This window comes from Lissotriton helveticus (genome assembly GCF_964261635.1).
Source record: "Lissotriton helveticus chromosome 1_1 unlocalized genomic scaffold, aLisHel1.1 SUPER_1_unloc_51, whole genome shotgun sequence".
In the NCBI taxonomy this organism is placed as follows: Eukaryota; Metazoa; Chordata; class Amphibia; order Caudata; family Salamandridae; genus Lissotriton; species Lissotriton helveticus.
This window is the reverse complement of record NW_027611694.1, coordinates 548,351-563,348: the sequence shown is the minus strand read 5'-3', so window position 1 is coordinate 563,348 and position 14,998 is coordinate 548,351. Positions and strand designations below refer to the sequence as shown.

Below are 14,998 nucleotides of genomic sequence, written 5' to 3'. Positions count from 1 at the left end.
TATGAGAAATGCTTTGGAGACGCGGTTGCGGTTTCAAAGCTTTTATTCGATTTGTAAACAAATCATACAAGCAAAACATGAAATCAATCCATTACATTAAAAATTTAGAAAATACAAAATTTATACAGGAATCCGAGAAAATTCATGTAAAGATAGGACACATACTAGCACACGTTAATATTGGATCATAATTAAGGAAGACACATAAAAGTGGCTAAAGGAATAGAAGTTAACAGTTAAAATCGTACAGACAGGAGTAGATAAATTAACACAAAAGATTAGTCCTGGCAGCTGTACGTTGAGCAACAGACCCCCGCATGATCATAGGACATAAAAATTTCATTTTAAAATTTGTTAATACAAGAAAAGAAAACATGTACAGACAGGGTTAGGGATATATTAAACACTCACCCTGGCAGCTGTACGTTTTGAAAAGTTCAGACAGGAATATAAAAATTATGGCAACACAATACTTTTCCTGGCAGCTGTACATTTCAAAATATAGGTTGCAACAAAAAAACATATGTCCACGTTTTCTAAAACTGATACTAACACAAGGGCATTCTTAAAAGACCGTATATTGTATTTAATAAATATAGGTTTCAAGTACCTTAGTCTTATAAAATGATAAAATTTACAAAAAAGTAGGAAATGGCAGCAACTCTGGCGTGATACATTGTCACAAGGGCAGGGGGTGTCAGATTTCTGTTTCTGTATTGGGAAAGCAACAAGATGGTGTGCAATGCCCAACCTGACGCGAGTTAAAACATATTGATGAGATGGGCGGCTAACATGTAGGAGATATGCTTGAAACCCTGTTGGCAAGTTTAGTTCTCTATAGAACTTTACGGTAGTTAACTTGCCATATGCCTCATCTCGCCCTTTCTTTTTATACATCAAGAAAGTTTGTTTAATCTCTTTTTTGGGTATTTCTACCGCGAGTTCGGGGTCAGTAAGAACATCAATATCAAACAGAGTTTTAAACCAAAAATTAATATATTTCAGCCAAAGAATACGTGAAGAAAAATCCAGGCCTATACAATCAAGAATAATTTCTTGAGTGAATCGAGTTTCGGGCTTAGCCCAAATAGAACGCCACAATAAGAGTGGACGAACGGCTGCTAAGTCCGAAATAAACTCGACCCCAACCTCGTCATGAATTAATTGAATGGAGGCGGAGTGGGGAACACATAGCACTTTTCTTAAAAACTTATTCTCCTCTTTTTGGAGGAGGGTGCCATCTGTGTGGCCCCACACTCCAGCCCCATACAATGCCGAGGGAACACAACGAATATTGTAGATGTTAATCATGTCACGAATACTTCTCGAACCGAGCTTAGAAGAGAAGCGAAAAACACTACTGGTACATCGGGTCATTTTCAACCTAGCATTTTCAAGCTCTGATTTCCAGGATCCACCACTGGCATAGGTGATTCCTAGGTAACAGAATGTTTTAACTTGTAACATTTTATCGCTGTCTAGATAAAAATTGGACTTTAGTTTATTGACTGACTCGCCGCACAACATAACATAGGTTTTAGATTTGTTTACACATAGTCTCCTTTTTTGTATAAACAACATAAAACCATCAATAAGGCGTTGTAAGCCTATCTGAGTACGTGATAAAAGTACCGCGTCATCCGCATAAAGTAAGATTGAGACAGAATTGCCTCCAATCTGCGGGGCATCTGCTGATATAGTGGCCAAAGTGCGATCTACACAATTGATGAAAAGAGAAAATAAAAGAGGAGCTAGTACGCATCCTTGGCGGATGCCCCTAGATACCTTAAAAAATGGAGTGCATTCGCCATGGCTACCATATCGGACTTTACAAGAAAGTTTCTGGTAAAGCCTAGCCAGGAAATGTACTATTTCTTTCGGGGCCCCTAACTCCAGTAAAACCTGCCATAAAATGCCGTGATCAACTAAATCAAATGCGCTGCTCAGATCAGCAAAACATAAAAATAAATTACCCTTTTTTGCCACGGTGTACTTATTAATTAAAAGATCCAAGTTCACGCATTGCTCCAAGGTACCCATCCCCTTCCTGAAGCCGTATTGCACTTTAGTTAAAATGCTCATATCTTCTGCCCAAGTTTCTAATCGGTTGAGCAGAATTCTGCTCATAACCTTCACTGAGGCATCCAATAGAGAAATTGGCCGATAGTTTGAGGCCTCAGATTTGCTGCCTTTTTTATGTAAGGGGACGATAACTGATTGACCCCAAGAGGGAGGGAAATTACCTTCTGCTGCGCAATTAAAAGTTCTAACCAGAATGGGAGCCCACAGGTTAGGTTCTGTTTTTAATAGATCCATGGGCACCCCATCTGGTCCTGGAGCCTTCCCCCCCTTACTATTAACAAGGCCTTCTAGTCCCTCTTGCAGCGTAATTTCCAGAGGTATAGGTGCCCACATTGGCAAATCAACAGGAGGTAGGGTCAGTGATAACTTTTCTGGGTTAAAAATATTAGTAAAGTGAGAAACCCAGTCCTCGCAGGCAACATAAGAAGTAATTTCTGGGACGCCTTCCGAATTTAAGAATGGACTGTTGACTATTTCCCAGTAAAGTTTACTATTTTTTGTCTCAACAGCTTCATTCAATTTATCCCAAGCTTCTCTCTGTAATACCTTTTTCCTGTTTGAGATAGCCAGTTTGTAATTAACCCTTGCTTCTTTGATGCTAATGCCATCACGGGGTTTGAGCCCTAAAACTCGTTTTAGTTCCCGTAAGGTTACAATACAAGGCTTGTCAAACCATCCCAATTTTGTCGTTTTGTTAGCTGAGGGTTTTTTAGTAAAAATACCCTCAATGATGGTATTGATGTTAATAAAGTGGGATATCAGAAGGTCGTGGTTAACAACATCATTAAGGCAATAGCTGAGCTCAATTTCACAACTGACTACTACCTCCCTTTGTTTAGCCACAGAGTTGATCCCGGTCCACTTGATTCTCGGACCATTGGACCGTTCGGACACTATATCGGTAGTACAGGTTTCCCCAGTTCTTTGTGTAACACCCCTTAGAGGAAGGGTAACGCAGATACTGTTATGATCGCTAAGTCCTTCCTCTCTCACATACAAACTTAAATAGTCCCCATGACTTGAGAACAAGATGTGATCGATAAAAGACCCAGCTTCCCTCCCTGTAAAAGTGGGGCAACTAGCGTTCTGCTTATTTTTGTTGCACATTAATAAGGATAAATCTAGTTTTAGTAGCAGGTTATTTAGGGTGGAGCCGTAATGGCAGTGCGGGAAGTGGGGAGAATCCTCGCTCCTTCCTATACCCCCATTAAAATTATCCCATGGATACGCAAACCCTCCCCAACAGATCAGCATCCGTAGACGTGTTGTGATGTGACAGAACCATCAAAAAGACTAATATCCCTGGTTTACAAGCGGAAGCTTTTGTCTCTGTCTCCTGAAGATGAGAGGAGAGAAAAGGTTGTTTAAATACACTTTCTCAGATGTCGTTACAGCAAAGATGCTGGATTACCACTTCCAATATAGGAAGATTTTCCCCCACCAACTCTGTCTCTTGGGTTGATCCGAGTGGTTTCAAAGTGTCCTGTAACTCCAAAGTCGATCATTAACCACTGAACAAAAAAGCATATTCTGGCACAGAAAGTATAAAAGGGCCCAGTGTTACGCTATTGATAATTCATAAACCACCCTGGCATGCCCTAATCATCGGTCATTACTGGTATGAACGAACATACCTAACAGGCAAACACTAAAGCCCAAAGACCTTAAAACTCCTAAATCAAATGTGATAAACTAGAATCACTAAATAAGACTAATTAAACTAGAGGGAATTCACCCGGGCATAACTTGGAGAAAATGAATCCATGAGGGCATCTTAATCAATACAAGGGGCTCCTCGGTGAAAGTTAATAAGACAAGTTAGATTGGTGCCTTTAAAGGTAGAAAAATGATCTCCAGGTAAAAACTATCATTAGTTAAATATATGTTAAGAAGAGCATCTGAAATGTACTTTAGAAGTTAATGCTGAGTTGTAACATAAACAACTACACAATCAGAAATCAAATTTAGTCTTAAGATGGCATGTATCCAGGAACAAACCCAACTTGGAGAAACAAACAACTCGAATAAGAGCAATGACTGTGAGAACAGCTTTAGTTATCAATCCCACCTCACCCAACATGAGAAAACTAGCACTGGACGAAAACCCTATCAGTGTCCTGAATGCCAGAAACTCTTCAATCACAAATCCAGCCTTACGGTACATGAAAGAACCCACACTGGGCATAAACCTTATCAGTGCTCTGAATGCTGTAAAAGCTTCAGTAGCAAATCCAATCTCACTTCACATGAAAGAACCCACACTGGGCAAAAACCTTATCAGTGCCCTGAATGCCAAAAAAGCTTCAGTTTTAGTGGCAGTCTGATTCAACATCAGGGAACTCACACTGGCCAAAAACCTTATCAGTGCTCTGAGTGCCAGAAAAGCTTCAATCATAAATCCAGACTTACTGCACATGAAAGAACCCACACTGGACAAAAACCTTATCGGTGCTCTAAATGCTTTAAAAGCTTCAGTCATAAATCTACCCTTACTGTACATGAAAGGACCCACACTGGACAAAAACCTTATCAATGCTCTGAATGCTGTAAAAGCTTCAGTCATAAATCTACCCTTACTGCACATGAAAGAACCCACACTGGCCAGAAACCGTATCAGTGTTCTGAATGCCAAAAAGGTTTCTATCACAAATCCGGTTTAACTCAACATGAGAGAATCCATACTGGGCTCAAACCCTATCAGTGCTCTGAATGCCAGAAAAGCTTCAGTCGGAAAATAATTCTTACTCACCATGAGAGAACTCACACTGGGCAAAAACCTTATCAGTGCACTGAATGCTTGAAAAGCTTCAGTCATAAATCCAGCCTTACTGCACATGAAAGGACCCACACTGGACAAAAACCTTATCAGTGCTCTGAATGCTGTAAAAGCTTCAATCAGAAATACAACCTTACTGTGCATGAAAGAAACCACACTGGGCAGAAACGGTATCAGTGTTCTGAATGCCAAAAAGGTTACTATCACAAATCCGGTTTAACTCAACATGAGAGAATCCATACTGGGCTCAAACCGTATCAGTGCTCTGAATGCCAAAAAAGCTTCAGTCAGAAATCCAACCTTACTGTGCATGAAAGAACCCACACTGGGCATAAACCATATCAGTGCCCTCAATGCCAGAAAAGCTTCAGACTGAAACAGACTCTCACTCACCATGAGAGAACTCACACTGGGCAAAAACCTTATCAGTGCTCTGAATGCTGGAAAAGCTTTGGTCAGAAATCCAACCTTACTGTGCATGAAAGAACACACACTGGGCTCAAACCGTATCAGTGTTCTGAATACCAGAAAAGCTTAAGATTGAAAACAACTCTCACTAGACATGAGAGAACTCACACTGGGGTAAAACCTTCTTAGCTCTCTGAATGCTGGAAAAGTTTCAGTCCGAAATCTGGTCTCACTCAATTTGGGAGAACTTACCTGGAAAAAACCTTGTCATTGTTCTAAATGCCAGGGAAGGGTCTGCTGGAGATTCAGTTTCATTCAACAAGAGAGAACCCACAACGTGAAAGAAAATGATCCGTGCTCTCAATGTGACAAAAACTTCAGTTGTAAATGTAACCTTTCCACATAAAAGAGACAATGTGGGAGAATAAAAGGTGCTCACTGTCAACCCTGAGGAGGAGCTTTCAGCATCACAAAACATTTAGATGAAGCAGCCACAAAGACACCGCTCTATTGATTGTCCAACAAACCGTCTACTGAGAAAAGTACACAGCGTGGAATGGAAATGCTTGAATTAACCTCATTCTTTTGTAACTATTTGTGGCCTCATTCCATTCAGCGTGTTTTGTTTGCTGAGTGTTTATAAGCAATGACTGACCCACAAAGTCCATTCGATCCTGAACTTTGAGGCCACGCCCCCAAGGATCTGGAATGCTTGAACCTCAAACTGTTTCCAGCCTTAACGAGCCTCACAGGGGGCTCAAGCAGGAGTCCCTTTGGCATAGGTCTCTATGGGACCAACATCTGTTCATGTCTGTACCACGTAGGGCTGATCATTGAGAAAAACTAAACGTGATGGATGGACTGGTAGTTAATCTCTGCAACATCCCACCACATCATTCTCTAGTCTTTGTGTAACTACAGATGAGGTCAGCCATATGCAAACGATTCTTGGCCCCTTCCTAAATAGTCGTAATGACTTCTGTTCCAAAAGGACACAGCCTTGTATTACAAAGATCCACATGAGTGGCCTCTTTCCATCTTGTTTTTGTTTCCAATGGAACCTGCTATCCCCTAAACCATGCCTCAGGCCTGCCAGGTTCCATGCTTTAGCTCTTATCATCAACTTCGAACCGTCTCCATAACTTGGAAGCTCCGAAGACTTCGCAGCTGTTGTAACTGCTTGAAGTTTCACACATTTTGATGGCCGTGGATTCAGGTTCAACTTGATGACCCAACTCTACTCTGTGGGCATTTTGCACTTCAAGCCACTTCTGTGCAGCTCGTCATCTTCTGAGACTGATTCAGCCAAAAACCTTGCATCAAATTCCAGTGTTTTAATCATCACCAGAGACTAAACTTATCTTTGTCCTCTCGAGCATAGCTACCAAAGTCAGCTACAATTTTGTAGATGACTTCCTGATTGATTTAGTAGAACTGCTTGTTTTTTATTTATTTACCTTTTTGTTTGGTTTTGACAGTTGTTTTTTGCTAATTAATAATCCTTAAATCACAGCCCACCTTTTGATGTTGCTTCTTAATAATTATTAAATATTCTTTTTGCTCTAAACTTGGTTTGAATCTTACAGTTCCTTGTCTATTTTTAATAAACTGTATTGAAATGTGTGACTTCCACTGTTTTGCTTTTCCTTCGAGCGCCCCTTAGGCCATACTGCTCAAGCCACGTTACCAAAAGCGTGCTAAGAACACTTCAGTAGAAGACACATTTACCTTTGCTGGCCAAAATTTGGGAAAAGCAAAGCAGGCTGACTCCAGAAAGCACACCAAGGTTACTGTCTTAGGTGGCTTCTGCATCACCTGTAGATGCAAAAATCAAAGATTATGAGGGAAGCTGTTGGTAGCTGTGCCCCGGGAATTTGAGACTGCCTCTCAAACAGTCTCAAACAGTTGAAAGAGCTCAAGAGGCACCCGTCAGAGATCCATGTCTCAGCAACTAAGACTGCCCGCTCCTGTCATACAACACTCACACTGAATCACACTCCCTGTGCAATGTTCAAACTTTTACATAAACAAGTTGTGTTGTGCTTTGTGAACAGGCTTTCACCCCCCTTTGTATGCAAATGAGTTTCTGTGATCAGACACCCCAGGCTCCCATCTCTTCTAGTGCAGATGATAATGTGAGAACTGTAACGAGATCACAAACAAGGGCTGTATTGAGAAATAATCGTCTTCCAAGTCACACAGTAGTTTGTAGTTCTTTATTAGTATTTTAAATGTACATCCTCATCCCGTTCCAAGTTAGAATAAAGTTTGCGAAGCGCGACTCTCTCGTGGCCCGCTCCCCAGATTAAGTCCATAAGAACAGAAACAGAGTCCAATTTCCTGCCTGAAGAAGCGCAGAGGCAGGTAAACTAGAGGGGTCGAGAAGCAGTATAAATGTATTTACAGCATTTTTGCTTTTCCACTCTACTCATGGGTCGATAGTTGCAGGGAGCCCCAAAACAACAGGGAGCTGCAAACCTTGGATATCACCTAAGTTGCCCTGTACACGTTCATTTTCGTGTGGTAAGTTCATCGCTTAATACCTGAAGATGTTAGGGTGCCACCCCAGTGCTAATTGTGGCAGCACTTCCTGTTTTAAGTTGTTAGTTTGCGCATGGGATATAAGCTGGATTTGGTCTAATTTAGCCTTAGTCTAGAAGCCCTACCAAAATCGTCTAGAACATCCATCACCTGTGGTAGATACGAATGCACGTTCCTGAGGTACACAAATGCATCATCAGCATACAGTGATATGTCCTCTCAATTTGGCTCACTCGGTATACTGATTGCTGGGTCCTGTGACCGAAACAGGACAGCGAACAGATCCATGGCTAGGGCAAAAGTAATCGACAGTGGGCATCTTTGCTGTATGCTTCAAAATAAACTGATATTTCTGCCTGTCCGGATGCGGGACAGCGGGTTGGTGTAGAGGAGATTAATCCAGTGTAATATTTCTGGGACTAGTTTCATGCACATTAGCACTTTCGTTAAGTAAAACTACTCCAGGGTGTTGAAGGCCTTCTTTATATCTAGTGAGAGTGCTGTGTATGGAGGCAATTCATGAAGATTCTTTTCCATCAGCCGGAGAGGCGCCATAGTGTCGTGTTTTGACAGCTCCTGAGTTAGCGTTTAGCACAGCTACACGGTCTTTTCTGTAAACTTGACCAAAACGAACGGGGGCCATTTTGAATCCCTCTGACTTCCGTTTCAATGAACACGCTGCCTCGTGGTCAGTGTGCCCTTTTGTCCTTTCTCGATACCCATGGTCACTAGTCTGCTCGGCAACAGGCTATTTTTAGTACTGGTCAAGCGCACATGCGCATTACGCACCAATTGGTCACTCTTCAGGAATGTTCATGCTAACTGACCAGTGCTGTCGAAACTCCTCCCACGTGTTGGCTGTGTTCCAAAAATGACCTTATATGTACCTAAAATGTGTAAACTTGTAACCGCCTATCTTTTTATTGCTATTAAACTATATAAAAGAGGTCGTGCACCGATGTTCGGTGTGCTACTTCTTACATTACCGAAGGGTGCTGTTGGAATGTATCACCACCCCATGGGGTCTTAATAAACTTGTCTTTTACCTTTTCCAGTGTCCGTGCCAACTTCTATACTAAGGTGTTCGAGAGTTTAGCAGAGTATGTAGGCCTGATTTGAACCCAACACCACAATTGGCGACCACGAAGGGACTCATCGGCGACTCGGATGCCCGAAGGAAAGGTCGTGACGAAGGTTAGGAAACTCGCCATGGACGCGATCGCTGCCATTGAGTGACCCGAGTCTCGGCACCCACGGTGTGTTTTCCCGTCCTTCCGATCTGACCTTCCAGGTGGCGCCGGTCCTCGACTGAGATTCTGATCTTGGATTGTCGTGATGTGCCGTTTTGGCTGATTCGACCACAGAACTTGGCAGTTGGACTTTGGACGTTTGAAAAGAAAATTGGTAAGCTTTTGAGTGGTGAGGTAGTCTACTGACACTTACTGTGGCTTTTTGAAACTTTGATTTTGAATTTGAATTTGTTAGCTAACGTTTTGAATCTATGAATTTGAATTTGAATATGTGAAGTGCACCTCACATAGGCAGGCATGTAGGGATATTTCTCTGATTTATTTGATTTGAATAGTGCACCGTGTTAGGTGTCATTTTGTAGTATCGCGGTTTCGTGGTACTTTTTGAAACATGCCTGTTTTTAGCACACTCCGTAGGATGTGCTGTTCTGAAAATGGTACCAATTATCGATTAAGTGAAAAACAGCCGGCTCCCCCAGAGGGGACTCCAAATCGTGAAATGTATGTTAAATACGGTATTCCACCTATAATGTATAGTGCATTATGGCATAAGTATACTAAGACTGATCGTGAATTACAGTGGCCACTATATGGGTCGTTTGACCTTCGAAAGGTACAATATGTAGAGCAGTGCTTGTTTCAACGAAGGTCTAGACAAGATATGTTTGATTGTGTGCGTACGTGGGAGAAAGAGGTGCGTGAACGAGCGAAGCGTGAGGAAGCCTTGGCGGAGAAAGTGCAGCGGAAGGCTGCACATGACAAAGCTTTAAAGCTACAGGAGAAGGAATTACAGGAAAAGAAAGAGAGGGAGAGACGAGAACGTAATCTACAGGTTAATGGTCAATTCCCTATCAGGCGTCCTCTCTATCCAGTCCTTACTAATGAAACGGATGATTTTTCATTACTAGATCATTGTCCGCCTCCGTACGTCGCACCTACGGCTCCGAACGAGGACTCAGACGAGGATAGTGATCGAACACAGCGTACCAGGTTATATACGGAACGAGCTACGGAATTGCGCTCGATTGCGCGAAAGCTAAATAGTAATACTGTTACTGTTTCTGATGTTACTAAACAAATGGAACAGTGGTCTGATAAGGAACGACTGTATTTTTTAGATCATTTTGGAGATGAAGTTGTTGAGCGATATAGAAAATATTCTCTCGAGTTAGAACCTAAGGAGATATCCAAGGATCGTGAGAATTTTCGTAAAGGTCTTTTTGTTCTTTCAGATGCGGACGACTTCTTCAAGCGTTTGCTTGAACTGCGTAATGAGACGACACGGCTACGGGAGTTGGAAAAGTCGAAGAATTCGTCTACGTCCGGAGCAACGGGGATATCCAAAGAATGCCCTATCTTTGAAACAGATAAGATCGCTGCGATTAATGTTAGACCTATGCGAGAAGCTGCGCCTTTATATGTCCCTCATAAAGGGGATGGCACAGATGATGATAAAAGCTCCAAAGACGCGAAAGGGTATTTTGTATATAATTGGGTTTATACGCCTTGGAATAGAGCAGATGTTATGGCGCTTAAGAATGCGTTACCTGATCCCCGTAAAAACCCTGCGGCTTTTTATGAAAATGTTGAAAGTGCAATTTCTTCATGTATCATGACGTTAGTTGATATTGATCTATTTTTCGGGTTGATATTGCCCCCTGATATGTGGAGAGTAATTCGTAGGTTTGATGACCAGACGACTCTCGGGGCCACTTGGAAAGATATTGCTCAGGCTGATTTAGATAGAGAACCAGCATGTAAACCGTGTCAATTAATATTAGACCTTCCAGGTGCCATACTAACAAAATTAAAGACTCTTGCTCCCGCTAAAAAGATTGATTGGACTATATTAGCCTCGTGTAAGCAGAAAGCGGATGAATCAGTTTCTGATTTTTTCTCTCGCTTCGAGGAAGCGTTCCATGATTACAGTGGTCAATTATTGACAGAAGATACTGGCAGGCATCTATTCGTTGATAAGTATGTAGCTAATCTCCTACCGGAGATTGCGAAACGATTAAAAGCGAGTGAAAGTTCATGGACCACAGCAACCCCTGCTTCTTTATTGACTATGGCTCAATATTATGAAAGACAGGAATTGGAGGCGAAAGAAAGTAGTGAAAAGAAGGCGAAGGAATTGAAAACGAAGGTAATGTTAGCTCAGGTTCAGGCTACGAGAGGGAACAATAGAGGGGGGCGAGGATCGTACAGTAATGCTCCTCCCCCTCGTTCTGACATTTCTGTGAATCAATGTGCATACTGCAAACAGTTTGGGCATTGGATTGCAGACTGTCCGGTGTTTCGAGAGCAGCGTAATTTGAGGGGACGAGGAAGTGGGAGATCTAGGAATTATTATGGAGGGTCAAGAGGAGGTTCTGGCACGAACGATCGTGGAGGATATGGAGCAAGGGGTCGTGGTCAGTCAGATTATAATACGTTTGATAACCGCAATCAATATCAGATAAATGAGGGTGATCCTGCTGAACCACGGAATGAGCATTACGCATAGGATTGCGTAGGATGGGGTGTGGAATCGGTTGAGGTACCAGTTGATCAGAGGGGTCCATACATAGAAGCATATGTTTTGGGTTCTACTGATAAATTTCTGGTCGATACAGGAGCTACTCGTAGCGCTTTGTCCAAACACTTGGTTCCAAGGGCTCCCCTGTCTGGCGAGGTAATTACAGCAATAGGGTTCGATGGAACACCTACTTCTAGCCCACTGTCTCAACCAGTAGCATTTCATGTTGATAAATTTGCTGCCCCTTGTCCCTTTTTGTTGTCCCCAAATACACCCGATAATATTATTGGACTCGATATGTTAAAACACTTTCGAGCTACTATTCGCTGTGCCCCAGAAGGAGTGCGAGTTGTGCTGAATGAGAATTACCCAGACTTTGAGCGAGTGTGTTTTCTCCATGAATCTGAAGTATTGGCCTCCTTACCAAATACGTTATGGGCCACTTCTGACACGGATGTGGGGCAGATGTTAATCCCTCCAGTACGAATTACTGTAAAGGAGGGAGTATCTTTACCACGTGTCCCACAATATAAGATTTCTAGAGAAGGTGAACTTGCTTTGATACACATTGTAAATGATTTGATTTCTGCAGGAGTAGTTGAGGAAGTTCCCTACAATGTTTGCAATAGCCCAATTTTACCGATTCTTAAAAGAGATACAGATACTAAAGTTTACCGTTTCATTATTGATTTGAGGGAAATAAACAAGATAGTAGTGCCTCAGTATCCAGTGGTATCTGACATCACCACATTGCTTACGTTGGTTCCACCGACGGCGACTACTTTTACGGTCATTGATTTGAAGAACGCCTTCTTTTCGATCCCTGTACATCCTGACAGTCGATATCTATTCGGCTTTACATTAAATAATAAATCGTACAGATTCTGTCGAATTCCTCAAGGCTATACTGAAAGTCCTAGCATTTATAGTCAAGCATTAAAAAGACAGCTTGATTCTTTTGACTTACAAGAGGGAGTGGTTCTCATTCAATATGTAGACGATATCTTACTTGCTGCAGACACGCCAGAACAATGTGAGAAGAGCACCTTTGCTTTGCTTTCCTTCCTGGCCAAACATAATCATAAAGTTTCAAAGAAAAAGCTGCAATATTGTAGACCAAAGGTGACCTACCTCGGTCATCTTTTGTCTAAGGAGGGCCGTGCATTGACACCAGATCGAATTCAAGCAATCCTAGATACTCCAGTCCCTCGCACTCAGAAGGATGTTCGCGCCTTTATAGGTCTGACGTCTTTTTGTAGGCAATGGATATTGGGTTTTTCACATATCGTTAAACCATTGTTAGCATTGTTGTCTAAAGATACACCGATTCCCATTGAATGGACGGATGAATGTCAGAATGCTTTTGAACAATTGAGACAAGCTCTTTGTTCTGCACCAGTGTTAGGTACACCTGATTACACGAAGATTTTTATATTATATGTACACGAGAAGGATGGGTGTGCATTGTCAATGTTAGTGCAGACACACGGAGATAAACAGAGGCCTTGTGCATACTTCTCGGCGGTACTCGACCCTGTGGCTCGAGGATTGCCTGGATGTTTTCGAGCAGTTGCAGCAACAGCAGTTGCGATACGACAAAGTGAGGGAATAGTTTTGTCACACAAATTGTTGGTGCTAGTTCCCCATGCAGTAGATGCGTTACTGAATCAAACGAAAACACAGCATCTAACTAGTGCCCGTCTGACAGGATATGAGCTAACATTGTTGGCGCCGCACATCACACTAAAGCGATGTGCAGCACTAAATCCTGCTACTTTATTGCCGGATCCTGTTGCTGAGACCCAGAAGGAAGAACAACATGATTGTGTTTTTCTGACTGAGGAACAGACAAAGGGTCGTATCGATTTACAGGATACGCCATTTCCAGATGTGGATGGGGAACTGTGGGTTGATGGGTCGTGTGTGAGGCTACCAGATGGTACGACTTCCGCAGCTTATGCGATCACGACACTTAAGACTGTGGTAGAAGCAGCACGGATACCCCAAAAATCGGCTCAAGCGGCTGAGTTGATAGCCTTAACGAAGGCATGTGAGTTAAGTGCTGGGTTATGTGTGAACATTTACACGGATAGTCGTTACGCTTTTGGAGTAGTGCATGATTTTGGCCTACTTTGGAAGGAACGAGGATTCCTGACTTCACACGGAGTACACATCATGCATGGAGAGTTGGTGCGCGATCTCCTGAATGCACTGTTATGCCCAAAGAAAGTTGCAATAGTCAAGTGCAGTGCACATAAAAAGGTGACGGACAAAATAGGGCAAGGCAATGCCTTTGCAGACCGCATTGCGAGAGAGACCGCTATGCTGCAAAATAATTGCCCCATGTATGTGGTGAAGTCACAAGCTGAGCGGTGGCATGATGCTAGAGAAGAAATACTAGATATACAGAAGTCAGCATCAGAGGCAGAACTTGTGAAATGGGCCACCGAGGGAGTATTGGATGATGAGGGTTGCTGGCGTAGTAAAGATATGGAGAGATGGAAACTACCCATGGCCTATTTACAAACAATGGTGCAAATGACACATGGACTGGCACACATTGGAGCTCTCGCAATTACTAAATTGCTTACACGAGTTTGGGAAAATGCTGACATTGCTAGCACGGCTAAGAGAGTAGTGCAGACCTGTCTGATATGTTTGCAGCACAATCCCGGACAAGGGACTCATACTCCTAAAGGTGGGTTTGTTCCACCTACTGCACCATTCGAAGTACTACAAATGGATTACATCCAGCTGGAACGCTGTAATAATCTCAAGTATGTTCTAGTAGTGGTGTGTGCCTTCAGCAAATGGATTGAGGCTTACCCTACGAAAGACAATACAGCATTGACAACAGCTAAGGTGCTACTCAAGGAGTACTTCCCGCGCTATGGTGTTTGTAAACTTATGTGGAGTGATAATGGCCCTCATTTCATTGGAAAAGTAGTGGAATATGTCCTGAAAGGATTGGGAATCAAACAACGATTCCATGCTGTCTTTCATCCGCAATCAGCAGGTTTAGTGGAGAGATATAATGCAACTCTGAAGCTGAAGCTAGCAAAGATAGTGGCATCGACATCTCTGAAATGGCCGGACGCTTTGCCTCTGGCATTGCTGTCCATTCGATCAGTGCCCCATTCTCGGTCTGGCCTCACACCCTATGAAGTAGTGTTTGGAAGGCCTATGAATATCTGGGGAGTTCCAAAACCTCGTTTGATACATGATATGCCTTGTATAATGATGAACGATTATCTGGCACGATTAACAAATGATTTGCTTTCTATTCATCAACAGGTTCGAGAGGCGCTCCCTGATAACTCCGCTGGTGAGGCTCACGATCTCCGTCCTGGGGACCACGTGATGGTCAAAATCTTTGAGCGATCCAGCAGTTTGGAACCGAGATGGCATGGCCCTGAGCAAGTG

At 42.7% G+C, this 14,998-nt stretch overlaps 1 protein-coding gene across 1 annotated transcript in view; it reads left to right on the top strand.

Moving 5' to 3' along the window:
- Positions 1-3,315: 3,315 nt before the first annotated feature.
- LOC144806178 (uncharacterized) overlaps positions 3,316-14,998 on the top strand; it is a 151,899-nt gene continuing 140,216 nt past the window's right edge. The window contains 1 exon segment of the mRNA XM_078672600.1: positions 3,316-5,440. Within this exon segment, the coding sequence (XP_078528726.1) occupies positions 4,058-5,440 (1,383 nt within the window). The 5' untranslated portion in view covers positions 3,316-4,057.